A 20,740-nucleotide genomic window follows, 5' to 3' on the forward strand; every position below is an offset into this window, starting at 1 on the left:
AAATGATTAGCACGTGATCACACTGCAGTGTGTGAGGTAATTGGTTCTGTTATTAGACTTTCTGCAGCAGTTTTAACATGTGCTAGCCAATTTCTGACATGTGCTAAGCCACGCCCCAGCTGTGTGCATTTGTTTACTCAAGGTGACTGGTGAATGCACACATGTACTAGACCCGTTTAGTATGAATTTGAAATTACTGTAATACATATAGAAACCTTTACTTGAAATTAAACTTTTCATACATCATTTTAATCACACAAATGTGTCTACATAAATAAAAACAGGTAAACTATTTTGTCAATTTTTTTTTTTTTATCCTCACCCGAGGACATTTGTACATTTTTTGTTGAGATAGAGTGGGAGGGAGAGAGAGAGAGAGAAACATCGACATGAGAGAGACACATTGAGTGGCTGCCACCCACACAACGCAACCAGGGCTGGGGACAAACTGCAACCAAGGTACATGCCCTTAGTGGGAACCGAACCTGGGTCTCTCTTGACCGCAGGCCAATGCTCTAACCGCTGGGCCAAACCGACCAGGGCTATTTTGTCAATTTTTAAACACGTATTTGGAAAACCTACTTTGTTATATGACAGACTTTCAGCTTTAACGGACACCCTCTCGCCTAAATTAGTTCGTTATATTGAAGTTTTACTATATAATTTACTTCCTAGCCCCGTTCTGTTGTACCTACTCAGATAAAACCTACCATGGCAGTGACTTAGTATCTCTTGAGGTGTGAGCTCAAAATTTTAATTTAAAATGAAACTCTATTGTGACCATTACTTTACTACGGCCATCATAATAGACTATATTTGTCAGCCTCCCCTGAAGCTAGATGTGCCATGGGACTAAGCTATGGTCAATGGATTTAAGTAAAAGTGGCACATGCCCTTCTCCTGGTCCTTCCTTCTTTCTGCTGACCAGAATGCAAATAAAATGAATGGAACCGAAAAAACCCATATTGGACCATGATATGAAAGCCAAATCCTGAGGATGGCAAAGCAAGGAGCTAGAAAGAATCTTGTTTCCTGACATTTTAGTACTCTATTCTAGCCTTACTAGTCTACCTGATTTTTATGTCAGAGAGCAATCAATTTTGTTTTTATATATCTGTTATTTGGACTTTTCTGTCACTTGCAACCAAACGTAACTATAGAACAATATTAGATCAATCTGCCTCCCCACACCAATATGGGGGTTCTAAATGCTGATGCTCAAGTCACACGACTAATCAGATCACTGCCAATATCTATCTAGTACTTTCTCCAACCTTACCTGGGACCTCAATGCTGTCCAGCAGTGTCTCCAATTCTCTCCAGTAGCCACTTCAAACCTTCACACTCCTCAAATTTTTCACTCTTCCTTCTCCCATTTCCCTCTCAGCAGTTGACCTCTGCTTATTTCAGACCAAAGATATAGGAAATCATTGGATAAGAACTTCCCGTCTGAGTTGCCCACCTCCAGCATTACTCATATCCACACCCATTGTTTTTTTCCTTTCCTCCAATTATAATAAAAGAAGCCTATCTAGGGCTAATTCTTCCCCTGTGCTTTGGATCCAATCTCCTTCATCCTACGCAGGAACTACCCTCTATCCATTATCTTCCTGCCCTATTCTATGACTCCTTCCTTTCAGCTTTCAAACATCATTACATAGCTCCAATCTGCAAAAGAAACACACCGAAAAACTTTCCTTCAACTTTGCATCCCTGTCCAGTTTCCCTTCCCTTTCCCTTTCCCTTCCCCCTCCCTCCCCTCCCCTCCTTTACCCTTCCTTTCCCTCCCCTGCCCTGCCCTTCCCTCTTTTCTTCTCTCCCTTCTCTCATTTCCTTCTTCCTCTCCACCCTCTCTCCTCCATAGCCAAACTACTTGACTTTTCCAGGTCTCTATTTCTTGATCCCTTAGGACCTTCTTAAACCTCTAAAGCATGGCTTCTGCTCCTACCACTTCTTGAAAACGCTGTTGTCAAGGTCATGAACACCTTCCTTGTAGCTAAACCCAATAGATATTTCTCAGTCCTCAACTTACATTGCTCCTCAGTAACGTGACACTGTAGACCACCCCTCCTTAATGCATTCTCTTCCCTTGGTTTCCATGGCATTGATTTCTTTTTTTCTCTCTGGTATCACTTTCTCAGTCTTTGTTATGGGTTTCTTTTCTTCCACCCCTTAAATGTGAATGTTCCTATCTGTCTAGGTCAGTTTCCTAGGAGATCACACTCACTTGTAGTACCTTAGGCTGATGATCCCCAAATCCGGTAACTGCAAAGTGGATCTCATTTTGGGGCTTCAGACTCACACATTCAACTGCCAACATTACGGCATCATGGATATCTTACAGTGATCTCAAAATACATTTATTCTCTGCCTCCAGTCTTGTTCACCCATTCTCCACAGTACAGGCAGAGTGATCTTTCAGAAGGACAGATCTGATCTCATTCCTTGATTCCCTATGGCTCCTAGGATAAAAGCTCAATATCTTGGATTTTCTTACAAAGACCCTGTCTGATGTGTCTCCTGCCTGTGACTGTGGCCTCTTCTCTTGCCACTCTCCTCCTTATACTCTCTAAGCAGCTATGTTCAATTTCAGTTCCTCAAACATGCGCTACTCTCTATTGTGCAGAACCTCTCCACAAAATAAGCTGTTCGCTCTGCTGGGACTCCTCTTCCCACTGTCCCTTCTTTGCCCTGCCCCTATCCTGGCTACCTTCCTCTTCTGCCAGGTCCATGATTGACATTACTTCCATCTAGAGATACTCTGAAGTTTGGCTCAGTGCCCATCCTATGTGCTCTCAAAGGATCTTTATTTCTGTCATAGCACTTCCACATCATACTGGAATTGCTTCTTTACCCACTTTACTAGATTTTCAGCTTTGTAAGGGTAGGCACCATGACCATTTTATTCATCTTTATATCTCCAATGCCTCTCACTTAGTAGATGCTCAATGTATTTTTATTAAATAAATGAATGCAAAGTAGGTATCGAGTATCCAATATATACTTCCCTTTCCAAGTGGATAAATACATCTGACTAGTCAGGCAATTAAGAAATATTCAGTGGCCCTGGCCGGTTTGGTTCAGCAGTTGGAGCGTCGACCTCCAGTGCAGAAAGACCCGGGTTCGGTTCCCGCAAAGGGTACCTCGGTTGCAGTTTGTCCCCGGCCCTGCCCCTATCCTGGCAACCACTCGATGTGTCCCTTTCACATCGGTTTTTCTCTCTCCTTCCCACTCTATTTGAACATAAAATGAAAAAATGTCTTTGGGTGAGGATAAAATAAAAAAAAGAAATATTCAGTGGAACAATCACTCTCATGGTGAATGAAGAATCATGCTCTCCAGATCTCTTTAATTAAAAAAAAAAATCACTAAGTTTAACAGAGCACTATAAACTGTGATGCTCATGTAGAGAAGAAAATCAAATTAAAATCAGCTCTCACTTTCCAATTTAAGTCGTCAACAGGCTTTCTTCTTTGAGGTTTCCCCAGGATTCCCACAGGACAATGAAAGAGAAAAAGGTGTATCACAAGTGTTAGCAAAGACACTGATTACTTTCCCACTCCACTAGGAGTCCTCTCCTATCTTGTGATCTCAAGGTTGCTAGAAAATTAAAAATAGCTTTTTGTCCTTCATGAAGGATGAAGAGTCCAGTTCTTCTCAAATATTCAATGAATATTTAACTAAAGGCTGACTATATGCAAGACATCCTCTTATTTTTTACTATCTTCTCAGGTTTTATAAAGGATCAAACCTTTGTCTCCTGCAAGTATTTTATTCTCTCGCACAGATCTCCCCCTTCAAGGAGGAGTCCTTATTTTATTGCCAAAGACCCCCTTGGCCTTTAGGAAGCTGAATAAAATCAGGTAAGTAGTTTCAGTCTCAGCCATACAGGTCCAAACCACATTACTGATTTAAGACCTCAAAAGTAATTTTGCTCTGAGCTGTTTTTCTATTCATATTGATCATGGTGGATTGCACTATTGCACTAGACTCTTATATCCATTCATTCCAGCATATATTAGCCCCTGGTACATGTTTGCTGGTCACGGAATAGTTTTTCTCCATGAGAAAATAATTGGTCCAGTAAGGGAATGAAAATTTAGATGAACAAACTTACTATCTCCAATTTCACTTAGAGAACAGGTCTCCCGGAATTCCACAAAAACATAGTACCCATATAAGTTAAACACCAGAAAACAAAAAAGCAAATGCTGGCATTTCAGAAATGCTGTGTTTGCAGGAAATGATTCATGAAAACAGAAGCAAATGAAAGAGGACCTTAAAAGTCAGTGTTGTTCTTATCAGCCAGAAAGATGATGTTGTCACCACATAAGATTCCATTCTGTTTAATTATACCTAGTTCTCCAAATAAAGACTTCTACCACCTTTCTATATGACAAGAAACTTTAAAGGAACAAACTCACAAAACAGTTTTTCTGAAAATGTTCTTACTTAATGAGATGTGAGCTTCTTGTTTGTGTGTAAATCTTCTCTATCAAATGCTGGGTCCTGCAGTTACAGGTGTACTTACAAATAAGACCAAGGGTATTTGGGAATCCAGGTTAATTGATAGCTCAAAGTGTCAGCCATAATAAGCAACGGTAATGACAAAAGTCAAATTAATGGAATAGTCTCAGAGTAAAAATTTAAACTACAGTATGTTACATCAAATCTTTCATTCATGTTTCTCCCACTTGGTAATATATTTCACTGGTAAGCAGGCTTAATTCATCATAATGAAGAAATGCATGAAAAGGTCAAGATGAACTTTCTGTTTGAATTCCCATTATAATCAGACATTTTTGCAGATCAAAAATATGTTCAAACTAGTGCCACGTGTGAACATATAATTAAATTCCAATACAGGCTAATAGGGACAGTTCCTTTGAATTTGTTGTTAGGGAATTCGACATGTTGGGTCACTGCTCTGAACTCCTGTCTCACAAACTATGTCTTTTCAGAAGTGTTTCAGCTATGAATAATTTGAAATATCTTTTCCATTAGCCATTGAGTGATTAAAAAGTTTCTTAGACTGAAGATATCTTACAATTAATTTAAGATTCACTGACCTTGTTGTATTTCAAAGAGGCTACTGAGCTCCCCAACTGAAGAGGCCGTAAACTTAGTGGTCTGAGACCATCTGCTTTTACATAGGACCAGCACCAAAGTCCTAAGAAACTAAAACAAGGTACGACAAGTATTAATTCATTGATGCCAAAGAGTTGGATTATCTTGTTCCTATAGGATAGCATGTAATGAGATTCATGACTAAAGATAAAGCCAAGGAGTTAAACGTAAAAGTATGTTACACAATTACAGGAAATGCTGGCTTCAGTATAACTGGATCCTTTCTGAAGGGGGATTGCTTATCTTTCTATTTGCCAACTTCCCTCACTCACTTAGTCTCTAGTTTATTTACAGTGAATAAGTGCCCATTGTTACCTACTTTGATAAAGGAACATCTAAGGACTGGTATCTGAGGCCAGACTGGATTAAGGCTTGGATTTGAGCCTTGTCTGAAGAATTCCTTCTGTTTGTGAAATTCTACCCAGACATTTTCAATGGTCCTTTTGTATTTAAAAAGGAATTAAAACACTTTGGTAAATAAATATGGCCATATTTGAAGTCAGTGGCAATAATGAAATCATAAAAGCACCTTCAGACAAACTCTTGATTGTTAACTCTCAAACTTTCAAAATCTTATAGCATATACAAAAGCAGTAAACATTCTTTTGCTGCTTCTCTGCAAAAGGCCACATCCCAGGAGTAACGTTTCTGACTTTCATTTCATCACATCACAAGTATCACTTCACAGTTTATGTTACCTCTGCAACTAGATACCAACTTTGCATAGTACACCCGATTCTGGGATTCTTGCCATGGTTCTTTGAATAAAATCAATAAAAAATATAATTAACAATTTGCATTCATGCAGTGTGACTAATAAATTACACAAACTTGTTAGAATTTACACACTCAAGTGAACACTGTTCCTTTCGAAAAATCATCTTGAAAAGCTATGCTTATTTCAAAATTAGGAGCAACTGTTTGGTGTGTGAGAGAGATATCTCCAAGAAACTGCCTTGTTTCTTGATATGATTCCTTCCTATAATTGCCACATCTGGACATCTGGATAATTGCTTTGGGGCCACAATAAGTTATCTAACCCTGAACTCCCACCTCTCTCCCTGTGCAACCTCAACATTAGAAGTAATTACTTTAAGGCTCCTAGGAAGTTATCAAGACCCTCAGTGAGGAATTCCTCCCATTATCCCTCAGCTGCCACCTGGCCCACCCCTGCTTTGGGAACTCTTGGATCAATTCTGTAGGAAATTCCTTTCCTTGCTCCTGTACACCTAGCCCAATTCAACTCCTGTTTTTTCACCTAGGGATCTGCCTCTCATAATTAGACAACTTTATGGGCACTTGGCATTCAAGTTACTATTATTCAATTATATTGTGGATTAATAAAGATTTTGAGTTGCTTGACAATAATTTTAACATTTTAAATAGACATTACAATCACCATATTTCGAATAACCCATTTTCTGAAGATTATTTGACAAGGAAACCAGTCGAAAGTAGAATATTTGAATATGTTGCATTCCTGCAGAGGTGTCGTATGCAAAACAACTGTGCTAACTTCACAATTAAGAGGAAAGTAAAATAAGAGCCTTGTCATTGAGTGAGCACTCATTTTGTTTATTTTTTTTTTTTTTTATCCTCACCCGAGGATATTTTTTCCATTTTTGGTACAGATAGAATGGGAGGGAGAGAGAGGAAGGGAGAGAGAGTGAGAAACATCGACGTGAAGGGACACATCGAGTGGCTGCCACCCGCACGACCAACCAGGGCCGGGGACAAACTGCAACCGAGGTACATGCCCTTAGCGGGAACCGAACCCGGGTCTCTCCAGACCGCAGGCCGACGCTCTAACCGCTGAGCCAAACCGGCCAGGGCGAGTGAGCACTCATTTTGGCTGAATGAGTCATGTAGAGTACCCAAGAGCTCTAAGTGAAACTGCTGGACAGCTCTTGATTCTCTCTTCCCACTCTTGCCTTTCATTTCCAAACCAGGCAACCTTTTAGAGAAAAATATTCTGAAGCAGACCATTCCCTACATTTAGGAGCCATTGTTTATATGACAACAAGAGCTGATGTTTTGTCTCCGCTGACACTTTTAATTTAAAAATAAAAACTATTCTAGTGCAATGTACTTTTACCTCCATTTCAACAAACAAAACATGGGAATTTAAGTGAATCTTGGTGACTCAGGTTCACGATAATCAAAAGTATTAGGTCCCCGGGACCTAAGTTCTACTACCAGATTTATCAATTAGTAGCCACTTGATCTAACCAGGCCTTGGTTTCTCATCCATAACTTAGTTGCCAAGATCCTATTTTATATTCTATATTTTTATTAATAGTTATACAGTAATAATATGGTACAACTTGAGGAAATTCTAAGGTGGGTAGACCGTGGTTTTCCCTTTCAATCGTGGCTGCCTTCTGTACCTTTCCTAACCAATAACAGGCTCAAAAACTTGACTGTATAGATGACATACATTTTTTTACTATAAATGACATTTCTTCTCTTTTCTTCAGGATAATCCTTTTGTTCTTTTCTGGCACCACCTATGGGTTTTCTCTGGTTGCCCTGTCAACTGTCTAGTTATTGTCACTGCAGCATCTCCACCTCTTCCATTTTTGTCTTCTCAGCCAATGAAAATACATTTTCTGATCAAGTAAATAACTTTGGTAACCTCCATTCTTTTGACTATTTTGGTTAATGCTACTACTCAGACTGTTTTGGTCTCTTAATGATTCAGAGTTCTAACAGTTTTCTACAGTTATCTAAGGAATCCTATTTGGCCCTGGCGGGTTTGGCTCAGCAGTTAGAGCGTCGGCCCGCAGACCAAAGTCCAGGGTTTGGTTCCCGCTAAGGGCATGTACCTCAGTTGCAGTTTGTCCCCATCCCTGGTTGGGGTTGTGTGGGTGGTAACCAGTTGATGCGTCTCTCTCAAATCGATGTTTCTCTCTCTCTCTCTTTCTCCCTCTCTCCCTCCGATTCTATCTGAAGATGAATGCAAAAATGTCCTTGGGTGAGGATTAAAAAAACAACAACCAAAAAACTTGAAAAAAAAAAGAGAAAGAAATCGTTTTTGAGAATCTACCATGTGCCAGGCACCATGCTAGTCCTTTATCAACTTGGGAAACAACTCCTTCAATGCGTCCCATCATTAAAGTGGGGAAGCAGCAAATATGACACCGGATGCACAGGCAACAACAACAAAAATAAACAAGTGGGACTACATCATGTTAAAAAACTTCTGTACAGCAAAGGAAACAAACACTGAAAAGGCAACCTATGTAATGGGAAAACTATTTGCCAACCTGCAAAATATGTAAGAAACTCCTATAACTCAACAGTTAAAAAACAAAACAAAAAAAAACCCTAATAACCTGTTAAAAAAATGGGCTAAGGACCTGAATAGTCATTTCTCTAAATATAGATAAAAAAAATACTCAGTCACTAATCATCAAGGAAATGCAAATGGAAACCACAATGAGATATCACTTCATACCTGTAAGGTTTACTATTATCAAACACAAAAGACAACCAAGTGCCCTGGCCGGTTTGGCTCAGCGGTTAGAGCGCCCACCTGCGGTCCGGAGAGACCTGGGTTCGGTTCCCGCTAAGGGCATGTACCTTGGTTGCAGTTTGTCCCCGGCCCTGGTTGGTCGTGCGGGTGGCAGCCACTCGATGTGTCCCTTTCACATCGATGTTTCTCACTCTCTCTCTTCCTCTCTCTCCCTCCCATTCTGTCTGTACAAAAAATGGAAAAATGTCCTCGGGTGAGGATAAAAAAAAAAAAATACAAAAGACAACCAAGTATTAGTGAGGATGTAGAGAAATTGGAACCCTTGCACACTGTCGGTGGGAATGTGAAATGGGGCAGCCACTAGGGAAAACAGTATGGCAGTTCCTCAAAAAATTAAAAATAGAACTGCCATATGACTGAGCAATCCCATTTCTGGTTATTTTAAAAAAAAAAAATCAGAATATTGAAGAGATATAAGAACTCCCATCTTCATTGCAGCACTATTCACAACATCGAAGATGTGGAAACAACGTCAGTGTCTAAGAGATGGATGGATAAACATACACTGAAATACTATTTAACCTTAAAGGAAATTCTGCAACATGTGACAACATGGATGAACCTTGAGGACATTTGCTAAGCAAAATAAGCCAGTCACAAATGACAAATACGGTACAAATCCACTTATATAAAGGAATGGCACTACCTGGGTGTGACTTTCTCTGGTTGCAGGACTAGAATTAATTATTAAGTTTCTGCAGCAGTGTATCCATTGCTACTTTTTTTTTTTTTTTTCCATTTATCTTCAGTCAGAGCAGGAGGGAGTGAGGGAGGGAGGAAGAGAGAGAGAGACACATCGAGTGGTTGCCACCCTCATGACCCCAACTGGGGCTGGGGACAAACCGCAACCAAGGTACGTACGCTTAGCAGAAACCGAACCCGAGACTCTCTGGTCCGCAGGCAGATGCTCTAACTGCTGAGCCAAACCAGCCAGGGCTCCGTTGCTACTTTTCAGGCAGTTGCACAGATCTTGTAACTGATCGTGTTCCCTTATTGGGTAACCTACTAAATACCTTTACGCTAAACTGATTTGTGACCCACCTTTAGCAAGTTTACAGGCCTTCACTAAATCCATTTGTGTACTCATGCCACTTCTGTTTCTATCTTACTTTGTTATACCAAACTATTTTCCTTCCTTTTAAGATTTTTGCCGTTGATAAAATTGTTATAATTTTTGTAAGCCACCTTAAATCATTTTTGAAAAGTTGTGATCAAGAAATAGATGTCAAATTTCACTAAAAAGGGGGGAAGGGAGGTTAGGGAAAGCAGCAAATGTGGTAGCTGCCTACACAGATAAGGAGCAAGACCGCAAAGGTTCAAACTCTGACTCCTCTAGTTACAAACCATGTGAACCTTGGGCTACATACTAGACACTGCTGTGTCTAGTTTCTATTGTAAAATGGAGACGAAGTTCCAATCTTGAGTTTTAAATAATATCAGTAATACACAGGGTGGGGCAAAAATAGGTTTACAGTTGTTCATATGGGAAATAATACCTAATAAATAATAACACAAGAACAAACTCTTTCACATACTCACAACTGTAAACCTACTGTTGGCCCACTCTGTAGTTATAATGGTGCTTTCAGAACAGTGCTTGATACCTGGCAAACAAAACGTTAGCCATGGGGAATTATTTTATGCTGTGATTTAATTTTAACATATGTAGCTGGGGTTACAATTGAAGGTCAACTTAAACAAACCAGCATTCCTATCATATCATCTAACAGAATGTTTGGACATGATACTTTTATGATTACTAGGAAAATTCTTTATCTTATCTACTCCGTTTTCTGCTCAAAGCATTATCAAATACAGGACCTTATGGGAGACTGGATATTAAAATCTGGACATATATAATAGGCTTAGGAATTCTTTATTTTCTGTAAATATTTGAATATTGATTAAAAAACAACAACAACAACAAACACAACGTGCTCTGCCACTGCCGGAAAGGATCTGAAGCAGCAAAATGTTAAGATTCAATAAAACTGAGGACTTTATAAAAATAAATGCAAGAGCTAGGGAAAAAGGTATACATGAGTGAAAAGGGAGAAAAACTGTATCAGATCATGTTGGCTAAAGGAAGTTACAGGCCTTCACTAAAGTGAGGAAAACAGAAATGCTCCACTCCACTTCTTTGATTCATGCCACTGCCCTCTCTCTCCACCAGGATCACTGCACTGGTCTCCAAGCTGGTGTTCCTGCTCCCACTTCAGTCTATTTAAATCTTAAAAAAATATGCCAGATCATCTCTCTTCCCTGTTCAAAATCCTAAGGCCCCCATATAATTCAAAATAAAAGCCAAAAGTCACGGAAGGTCCTCCAAGATCTAGTTTCATCCCCATGTCCCGCTTACCCTCTGTCGCTCTACCTACTACTCTTCGTATCAGAGCCACACTGGTCTCTTTGCTATTATAGAAATATTCCAAGCATGCTTCTACTTTAGGACCCTTAAATTATTGTTCCCTCTGGCTAAATGCTTTATTCCTAAGTAGCCATACCCTTCCGCTCCTTCAGATCTTTACTCAAGTATCACCTTTCCAGTGGGGCTTTCCCTTGACCTATTTAATATTGCAAACACTACACACACACACCTCCCTTTCCTGCTTCATTTGTCCCTTCAAAACTGCTATCGTGCTTTATCTTTTATTTTTCTTATTCGTTTTTATCTTTTATTTTTCTTATTCGTTTCTATTTTCCCCACTAGAATATAAACCCCATGAAAAGAGGGAATTTTTTTCTCCCTGCTACATCTCTCAATGTTTAGAATAGGGCTTGGTGCATAGTGATATTCAAATATCTGTTGTAAGAACGTGTGGATAAAATTCGAGGGCAAGGCCTTAAAGTATACTTATATAAGAGTAATCCTGAAAGTGGGAGTGGGAGCTAGAATAATACAGTTCAGTTGCATAGTATTTTGGTGATCCAATTTGCTACAGGGTTAATACTTAGACCACACACACAAAAGAATGGACCACAGATCTTTCAGTCAGTGGTCTCTGAAGTAGGATAGCACAAGATGATCCACTGAGATAAGGAGCCAAAGTATTAGAATTTTATTTATCTTATAAATTTGAAGAAATAATGGATGAATTTCCATGGTACCCTTACTTAGTCTATTTCAGAAGGCCATGCATCACACATGGTTCTTGAAGTACCCTGAGGGAAGAGTAGAGTGGGAATACTCATTTTAGATGTAATTACATATTTACGTTATTTTTTCCTATCTGTTTTCACATGTATTAGATTTTCATATGATGAAAATAAGCAATTTCAGCTTCAAGAAGATAACCTGGTAAAAGACTCCTCCTTCTGGGTGTTTACGTGTCCTTCTTCATGACTGTAACATTTTAGATGAAGAAAAATTTAATCCCCTATACAAATTAAGAAACATTTAGATATTAAGACATTTAGATATTAGATATTTATAAAAGAATTAAGCCATAAAGAATCTCTTTCTTGAGAGTGTATTTAGAAGACCTGACTACAACTTTTTTCCCTTGGCCAGAATCATTCCACTGACCATTCCCCTAAATCAACTGTGTAAGTAAAAGTGTTCCATTTAGCATTGGCAAAATGACAGAACAAATATTCAAAATGCTTGAACAAAAAAAATACCCAACGCTGACTTAAGTTAGACCTGAGTTTTCAAAACATGAATCTGATATAAAATAAACCAGATTTTCCCCAGTTGGTAGGAGGAAATTTGGGCACTTTGTAAAGAACATGAACTTTTTCTGGTTACTGAGACACTATTTAAACAGTCTAGTATGCAACTTGTAAGGAGCCAACTCTCTAGCAGGATTTAACTTAGAGAAGGACCTCAATTATTCAACTATTAATAAGTTAGAGATGCTTTCCCAAGAGAACCAGAAATTAAAAATTGTACCATAAATGCAAACTCATCTACTTTAAGTAGTGCGAAAGTTTTGTCCACAAGTTCACTTCTGATTTCCCATTCCAAGTTATGCAAAAACGAATGCACAGAGACAAATTCAAGTATCTACTTTGAAAAGTATTTACTTAGTTTGAATAAATTAATTGCAAATAAAAATTAGCTACAATATATAGACTGAATAGAAATGACTAGAACAAATACAACACAGGACTTGATTTCCTTGCATTAGTCACAAAGCATGTGACAATCTAGAAAACTTCAAAATCAGTTATATTTCTTTGAAAAGGGGGTAACAGCAGTTACTGATACATCACAACTAGTAAACTTATAATACAAATTTCCTGACATGCATTTCCTGAGTGAACCCAAATGATCATTTTTAAAAACAAGGAAATTTTGACAAGTTGAAGTAAAATAAAATAGTTCATGGCTTCTAAGTAACAGGGTTTTGTTTTTGTTTTTTTAAACTGAAAGAAAATTCAGAACAGCATTGTCATAAGGCAAATTAAAGCTATGCTACCACATACAAAATTTTGCTAGAGTCAATTTATTATACAACTTTCAAATTAAAGAAAAACAAATCAAAAGATTAAAATAAAATAATGATTCTGTCTAATCTAAAAGTATATTGATTTCTACAAGTGCCACAGAGGGTTTAATGTAGTGCAACTGTCTAAACTTTCCTTGTGGTGCATTGAGAAAGGTGGTGGGTGGGGGGAGCGGAGGAAAAGTGGGAGAAGAAACTTTTTCTTGCTTCTGAGAGCAAAAGAATTTATTGGAGTTTGAGAATAAACAGACCATGCAAGCATGTTCCTCCACTCTGTCAATGGTGCTCCTCTGCCAACCAAACATTTCTTTGAGTCACACTGGCAACTTTCCTTAGGAGTCAAGCCAGAAATCAAGGCTGGTCTGTTAGGTTAAAAAAAATAGGCCCACTATTGTCATTCAACCCTTTTCATATCTAATTAATTACTTAAGCATTGCTTTTTCCAAAGCAAATCAAGTCACTCTCCTTTACTGTTAATTTATGCTTTTTCTCTAGAGAATACTTTTTTTTCTAGAAACAGTGAACAGATGAACCACGGTTTATATCTAAAAACTAAACTTGCCAAATGTTGCTGATACTAAAAACAGATCAGTTATCACAGGAGAAAAATAGATAATCTAGATTAAATTGCATATTCAAAGGAGCATATAAAATGTTTTTAGCATTAAGTTTTTGTTATAGTACTACACTTGAGAGAAACATTAAGGAAAAAAAAACTTTCCTGATTATCTTTAATGTGGTTAAAAATAAACACCTCTTAACACAATGGTAATTAGTATGAATTGGTTTTACAAAGTATTCTAATTTACCAAAATCCATATTTAGATGGGGTTGGGGAAAGAGGCTCTTTTGTCCTTCTTCCTAACTTTGCAAATCCTTGAGCTATGCTCGCTAACCTACCATTCACACCAAGAGTGTGACACCATCGTTACCACACTACTCTATCAAGAACATTCTAAGAAATTTTCTATAATAAAGATAAATAGAAAAAAAGTTAATATACATGTTGCTGTATTTTACAATGTTTGCAACAAACTGTAAACTAACATAGTTTGAACCAACAGTACCCTCAGTTATACAAAACAATTTTTCAACTCTGAGGATGGGTGATTCAAAAACACTAAAATGAAGGCATCAAATTAGACTGTCTTTTTCTCCTCAAAGTCGATTTAAAAAACTCAGAATTCAGAAGTCTGGTACTTTCAGAAATTGCTTTGCTTGAGTTTCCCCAGGTTTTACTCAAAAATTGCTAGTATTTATTACAAATGTTTTAAAAAATTCTTCATCTTAATGCAAATGACCAGATCAGAGAAACCATGATGTGGACAACAGGTTGAAAAACCCAACTCACTTAGCTTATAAATTTATAATGCAGTCCTGGAGGACAACAGTCTGTTAGTCTAGAGGTCCTTGGAAAATAAGTCTGATGTAGCCTTGTTCACCAGCCAACTGATGTGCACAAAAGGGACAGGCTGCATGAAAAGTGTGAGTACCATGAGGAAGCGGGATCTGGGACCAATAGGCAGTTGTCTTTTCTGAACACACATGTCCACATGGGCTAAACGCATGGGTTGGAGGGCCGGCGTCCACATAAAATCCAGCTTCACATCCAAGCCACAGAGGGACATAGGGACCAACAGACCTACACATAGGACATTCACGATCTTTTCCATCACGTTCTTCTTTGTTTCCCCAGTTATGATAGCCATGCACATGGCCGCAGTTTAGATATACCCATGGTTGTTTCTCATCAACAACATCTTTCCGCTTCATACTAGGAAATGCTAGTGTGTTGAACCCTACAGGGCACTGAGGTCGCGCTGCATTGATTTCCTGTCTTAAAGCTTCTAAATGCTTCACTGTTGGAGTGTGGGAAAGGCCTTCTGCAGTACGCCACAGCAATGTTGCACCACAGAGGTCAATTAATGAGCCATCTTGTAACTGATTGGTTTCAATTTCCACCTACAGAAACAAGAATCAAAAAACACATTTACCACTGTGTTTTAGGTATTTACATGAGTGTTGGCCTTATACGCTCATTATTTAAGAACTGACATTTCCTGCAATTGTTACTAAATATTTAAGAAACTTCAGCCCGGCCGGTGTGGCTCAGTGGATTGAGCATTGTCCCATGGATTGACAGGTCTCGGTTTGATTCCTGGTCAGGGCGGGTCGCAGGCCCGATTCCCATCAGGGGGCATGCAGGAGGCAGCCGATCAATGTTTCTCTCTCACACTGATGTTTCTATCTCTCTCTCCCTTCCTCTCTCTCTAAAAAAATCAATGAAAATGTAAAAAAAAAAAAAAAAAAAAAAAAGAGAGAAAAGAAACTTGAATGGCACTCATAAAAAATATAAGTCTGAAAATCAAGAATAAAACATTGAGCAGTAACACATTTATTTTTAGCCTTATAGTCAAGATAGTTTATGGTTAAAACAGAAGGGACAAGCTGCATGAAAAGTATGACGACCACGAGGAAGCAAGAACTAAAAAGCAGTTGTCTTCTGAACACACGTGTCCACATAAGTTTATTTTTCCGAGGCTAATCAGTAGGTCTAATATATTCAATAAATATGGTCAAAGATAACACATATAAGTAGAAAATAGACTGCTGTTTAATTCATGAAAGCTTAGTTTTAAAATATATTAAAATACTATGAAAAAATAAATTTTTACAGTGTTCTAATTGAAACATTAAAATATTATCCTATAGTATATTATTTAGTTGTCAGTGTTTGATAATCAGACCTTGTTCATGTGTCAAAGGGGATTTAAGAGTTTTTGGGAATACGTAATGCATTCAGTCCAAACCCTATGTGTTTACTGTAGCTAACTAAATAAGAAGCTACCGCTCAGTACTTACCATTTTTCCTCTCTGCTGAGCTGATCTGGTTTCACGCAGGCTGAATACATTCCCACACACTGATATTTCTCTCCATATTCCAGGCTTGGAATCTTCTGTGAACCCATTGCGTGGATGCATAACAAGAACGCCATTAGTGGTTAAGCCATCCATCTGCCCATCTGATGTCTTCCATTTGGCAGCCTTCTCCTAGTAGGAGTAAGAAGAGTGAGCTTCCATTTACTTGTAATTTGGAAATAGAAATTATAAAATAATGCATCATTTAGGAAAAAAGCTTTTTACCCCAAGAAAGATGTTTTTAGATGAGTCAAATCCTGCAGCATAAATCCGTGCTGTAAATGGGGGATTCCGTTCACATATGATTCTACAGGCAAATCTTGATATAGTGCTTTGCACTGACTGTGTGTCAGAATTACTTTGACTTCCAGGAACTGTGTCAGTTACTACAAAATCAATGGGACTTTCAGTCGACCGACCAATCTAAGGGAAAAAGAAATGTCTATAAACCTATTCAAAGGAACAGTGGAAAATCCATTCAAGAAAGGCACAATAAGGTGAAATCATTACGCCTCTGAAATCTCTAAAGCTCAAATTTATCATACTTAACTTAGAGGGTATCTATACCCTTGTAAACTAATCTGTCAGACTTGCTCTGATATAATAATCACTTAGAGCGGAGAATTAAGTAAAAAGTTAGGACCCAGAATACATGAAACCCTCAGGGAATAAAGAGTTTAGGATGGCTGAGATTTCTAGATGGCTGCAGATTTTAATTTTAACCCCTTTGGATGAAAATATGTCTACCATATATTACTCTACCTTCTTTAACAGAATATAGTTAACATATAAGTAGATCTTTTACAATGACTCCAGGGTATTATACTATGAATATCATTTACATTCAGCTGAAGTACAGTGATGTCTCCAGGTGCTATAAAGGCATACAAGAACACCGATCCTTATGTTAAGGGCTTATATAGTCTTGTTTTGAGGTCTTATGTATACTTCATAGATCTTTTTTTTTTTTACTTTTCTGTCAGTTATCATTTCTTGCTGTTGGGCATACTTGTCTCTAGCAGCATATCCCTCTTCTATCCAGCTACTCTTATTTTGCTATGGGTTGAGAAATCAAATAACCAAACTTCAAAGAAGAGTATTTCAAAAGGTTATTGGTAAGAGCCTAAGAGATTCTTCAGGGAGCAGAGAAAGGAATTTCAGTGCTTGGCCTATCTGACATTTATTTTATATGCCTAAATGTATGTCCTTTTAATTTTTTCCTCCTGGTTCTTGGCCGTATTTCAGAGACAAGTTTCTCAGATGAAAAGTTCTGGTGGGTGAAGTGTCAAAAGAATCAAAAACAACTTCAGATATTAGCTAGTAAATAAATTAATTTCATTTTGAAAGATCAAAGTTGAAAAGGAAAAAGGGAAATCAGGGATGGATGATAGAACTGACAAGTGTCATGAGGTTGTGAAGTAAACACTTAAAAATGATCAGCCCTGGCCAGTTTGGCTCAGCGGTTAGAGCGTCGGCCTGCGGTCCGGAGAGACCCGGGTTCGGTTCCCGCTAAGGGCACGTACTTCGGTTGCAGTTTGTCCCCGGCCCTGGTTGGTCGTGCGGGTGGCAGCCACTCGATGTGTCCCTTCACGTCAATGTTTCTCTCTCTCTCTCCCTTCCACTCTATCTGTACAAAAAATGGAAAAATATCCTCGGGTGAGGATAAAAACAAACAAACAAACAAACAAACAAAAATGATCAATTCATTGATGTATTTGTTATAAAGTAATATCATAAAATAGAAGAATGTGGGTACTGAAATAAAATACTGACTCTATACAAAGATGGTGACTTTTAAAAGTCATTCTTTGCATAGTTGAGCCTCAGGAATTCCTCATATCAGCATACTTTTGGATAAAAAAACTCTCTAGCATTTTTGTCCTATCATCAAGTATAAAGTCTTTATTTAGTTTGGAGAGTTTTAAGAAGAAATTGCTTGATGACAAAATGATTGAATGTCCCTTTTCCTTATTTTAAAGATATGATATCCAGAGAAAATGGTCTCAGACCTTTGAAAGAGTTCCAAAAATAAAAAGGCTCTTTTAGAGGCAAAAGATGTAGACTGAGGATAGGATTGAGAATTGATACTCAGAAGCAGCATTTATTTGGGAAGAAAGATAGCTTCAGAAAAGCTGATATTTGATCTGGGTCTTGGAGAAGATTTGAGACATCAAAGCAATACTGATAATGACAGGTAAGAAGGAATAAATTTTAAGTATCTATAAAGAGAAACCTACATGATTTTGCTCAGATGGCAAAATAGAATTGTGCTAAGATAAACTTTAGTAACTCCTCTTTCTAATTGCTACTATTAGCTTAAAAAATATAGATCTTATGTGTCATTCTCTCCCACCCCCATTAAAAACTTCAGTGGTTCCTTACAACTTATCCAAACTAAGCAGTTTTGTATTTCTGACAATAATTAAAAACTGACTTCACAACCTGCCTCCCATCTACCAATCCAGCCTAATTTCCTGTTATTTCTGTTCACACAAGGGGATATTCTAGCTACAAGCAGCTTACCCATCAATCTTCTACCACAATGCATAGTTCTTTGTCATGTCTTTTGTCAGAATGCTTTTCTACTGATTGGTCTGGCAAAATCATACTCAACTTGATAAAAAAAAAAAAGGGTCCATATAAAAAGGCACTGCCATAAAGTCTTTTTTCACCCTTCTTCAACCCAATTAGAAGACTGCCAGCGTAGCACCTACACATGAAATCAATTTGTAACAACACCTCGTTTATTTACTTCAGTGTCAAGCAATGCACAGAGTTGGAGTTTGAATGTCTATGTCATGAACAATAAATGTTCTTGTTCAGTTTAGAAACTAAGCAATTCTTGAATGCTTACAAAACCAATCCCTCAAAGACTGGCTAATTTACTGGAGTAGTTTCTGATACATTTCAGATCTTTGATGTGTAAATGTTTGTATCTTCCATAGGTATAATGCTTATAGAAAGGATATAATTGGTTTACTATTATTGAGGAAAACTCCCTATTCCTTTATGAAAAAGACAAAACCAAAAATGTTACAATTTATTTAATGGCCTTCATAAGATGGTGAAGACATTGTTCCATAATTCAGGATGCCTGGTTTAATCACAACTTTGTCCCTAACTAACTTGGTCATCTTGACTCACAAGGTTTCAGTAACTTTACTGACAAAAGATAAGCGATAAACAAATACAAGGTAATTTCTGATACTAAAATTCTAGTCTGTGATTAAATATCTAGGTAGCATTTTGATTTTTAAAAAGCTTATTAAGCCCCTTCATTTTAACTGGTCGTCAGTAAAATGAAATGTGGAAAATCATCCTAAAGCTTGTGTTACGTTCTCATTAAGATCCAAACATTCATCTTCATTAAGTTGTTATTTTTAATTTTTGGTAAAAGCAATATTCATATTCTAATATTAGAGACACTATTCTAAAAGAAATCAGTTCATTTAAAGGGCTGGGGGAAGAGTGACTTCAAAGAAATGTTTTGTTATTGGTTATAATTAAAGTCATCTCCAGGCTTTTTCACATTCATTTAATCTTATAAAAGTTAAAAAATCATTGGGACAGTAATTGTAAAAGTGACATTATTAGGTAACTTACTTTTTTTTTCCTTCAGAAAACCCTAGGCCCTTACAAAAACCCATATTAAAGGAGAAGATATCATAAATTTTGTTTATATCTTTAAGTTTGCTGTTTTATCATCTATCAGTTTATAAAATCATTCCTTTATACCATCAAAAAAACTCAAACTTTTATTGATCAAATATGTGCAGAGAAACAAGTCTGACTTCACATACATGTTAGAAGCAATTAGAACTGCCTGTACTTTTTGTTGCTTATACAGGAAGGTGGGAAAGTAGCCAAAAAAAGAAAAAAAAAAGGGTCATAAATGTATGCAGAATGTTTCTTGGTTCCTTTTTGGGGGATAATAATAGCTAATAGAACTACAATTATATTTATGTTATTAAAAGCTAAGTGTTTACCAACTACCTGGCATACGTCTGTACTTGACACGCACTAAACCATTTAAGCTTCATAACAGTCATACGATGGAAGTTTTATTAGCTGTACTTTACAGGAAGAAACTGAGGCATATAGTGCCTAAATTATGCTTACCAGAAATTATGATTTTTGAAACCATCTTTTAACTATGCTACACTAACTTCTACATATGGGGTTTAGAAAATAATATATATTTTAATGAAAATATGATAATCCTTAACTTGAACAGAGCAAAAGTCACTGACAATAGGTTTGAACTTTTTTTTGTTTTACATAAAAAGAATTCACACGTTATAATACCTGAAACATATCAGTGTTGCTGTCATGCGTATATTCGACCACCACTGTCTGGGCCCGAGATAAGGTGTATGATATGCTATGCTGGTCCTTGTTGCTAATTGCCTAAGAAAGAAAAGATTAATAGCAAAAACTCTTGGCAGGTCAGTCAAATCAGATTTCTTTTACAAAGGTAATCTATCACATATATGACATATTTCCCCCCCCTGAAATTTAGGTTAGTGATTAATAACTATAACAGCTGTGACAGTAGTTTCTCAGGTTGAGTAGGGTGTAGAAGAATACTTTAAGTAGTTATAGAGTAAAAACATAATTTTATTGTATAAAAATAATAAAATTTGCATCTCCCTTGTATTTTAAATTATAAAGTAATCAAAACCAAATCCCATGTAGAATCTGAAAACAGTAC

General features: G+C 37.4%; 1 protein-coding gene across 6 annotated transcripts in view; it reads right to left on the minus strand.

The window, feature by feature from the left end:
• Window positions 1-3,440: 3,440 nt before the first annotated feature.
• The window catches only part of PELI1 (pellino E3 ubiquitin protein ligase 1), a 71,056-nt gene continuing 53,756 nt past the window's right edge, over window positions 3,441-20,740 (minus strand). For 3 of the 6 annotated variants that reach the window (XM_036262935.1, XM_036262936.1, XM_036262940.1), the window contains 4 exons: window positions 20,335-20,436; window positions 16,255-16,452; window positions 15,973-16,161; window positions 12,758-15,072 (listed from right to left, as the gene is read on the minus strand). In XM_036262935.1, coding sequence (XP_036118828.1) covers window positions 14,506-15,072; window positions 15,973-16,161; window positions 16,255-16,452; window positions 20,335-20,436 — 1,056 coding nt within the window. In that variant the 3' untranslated portion in view covers window positions 12,758-14,505. Of the gene's footprint in view, window positions 3,472-5,069; window positions 5,179-12,757; window positions 15,073-15,972; window positions 16,162-16,254; window positions 16,453-20,334; window positions 20,437-20,740 lie in introns of those variants that run through there. The other 3 variants (XM_036262938.1, XM_036262937.1, XM_036262941.1) reach the window with 3 other exon arrangements.

The sequence above is a fragment of the Molossus molossus genome, unplaced genomic scaffold (assembly GCF_014108415.1).
Source record: "Molossus molossus isolate mMolMol1 unplaced genomic scaffold, mMolMol1.p scaffold_m16_p_15, whole genome shotgun sequence".
NCBI classification, from domain to species: Eukaryota; Metazoa; Chordata; class Mammalia; order Chiroptera; family Molossidae; genus Molossus; species Molossus molossus.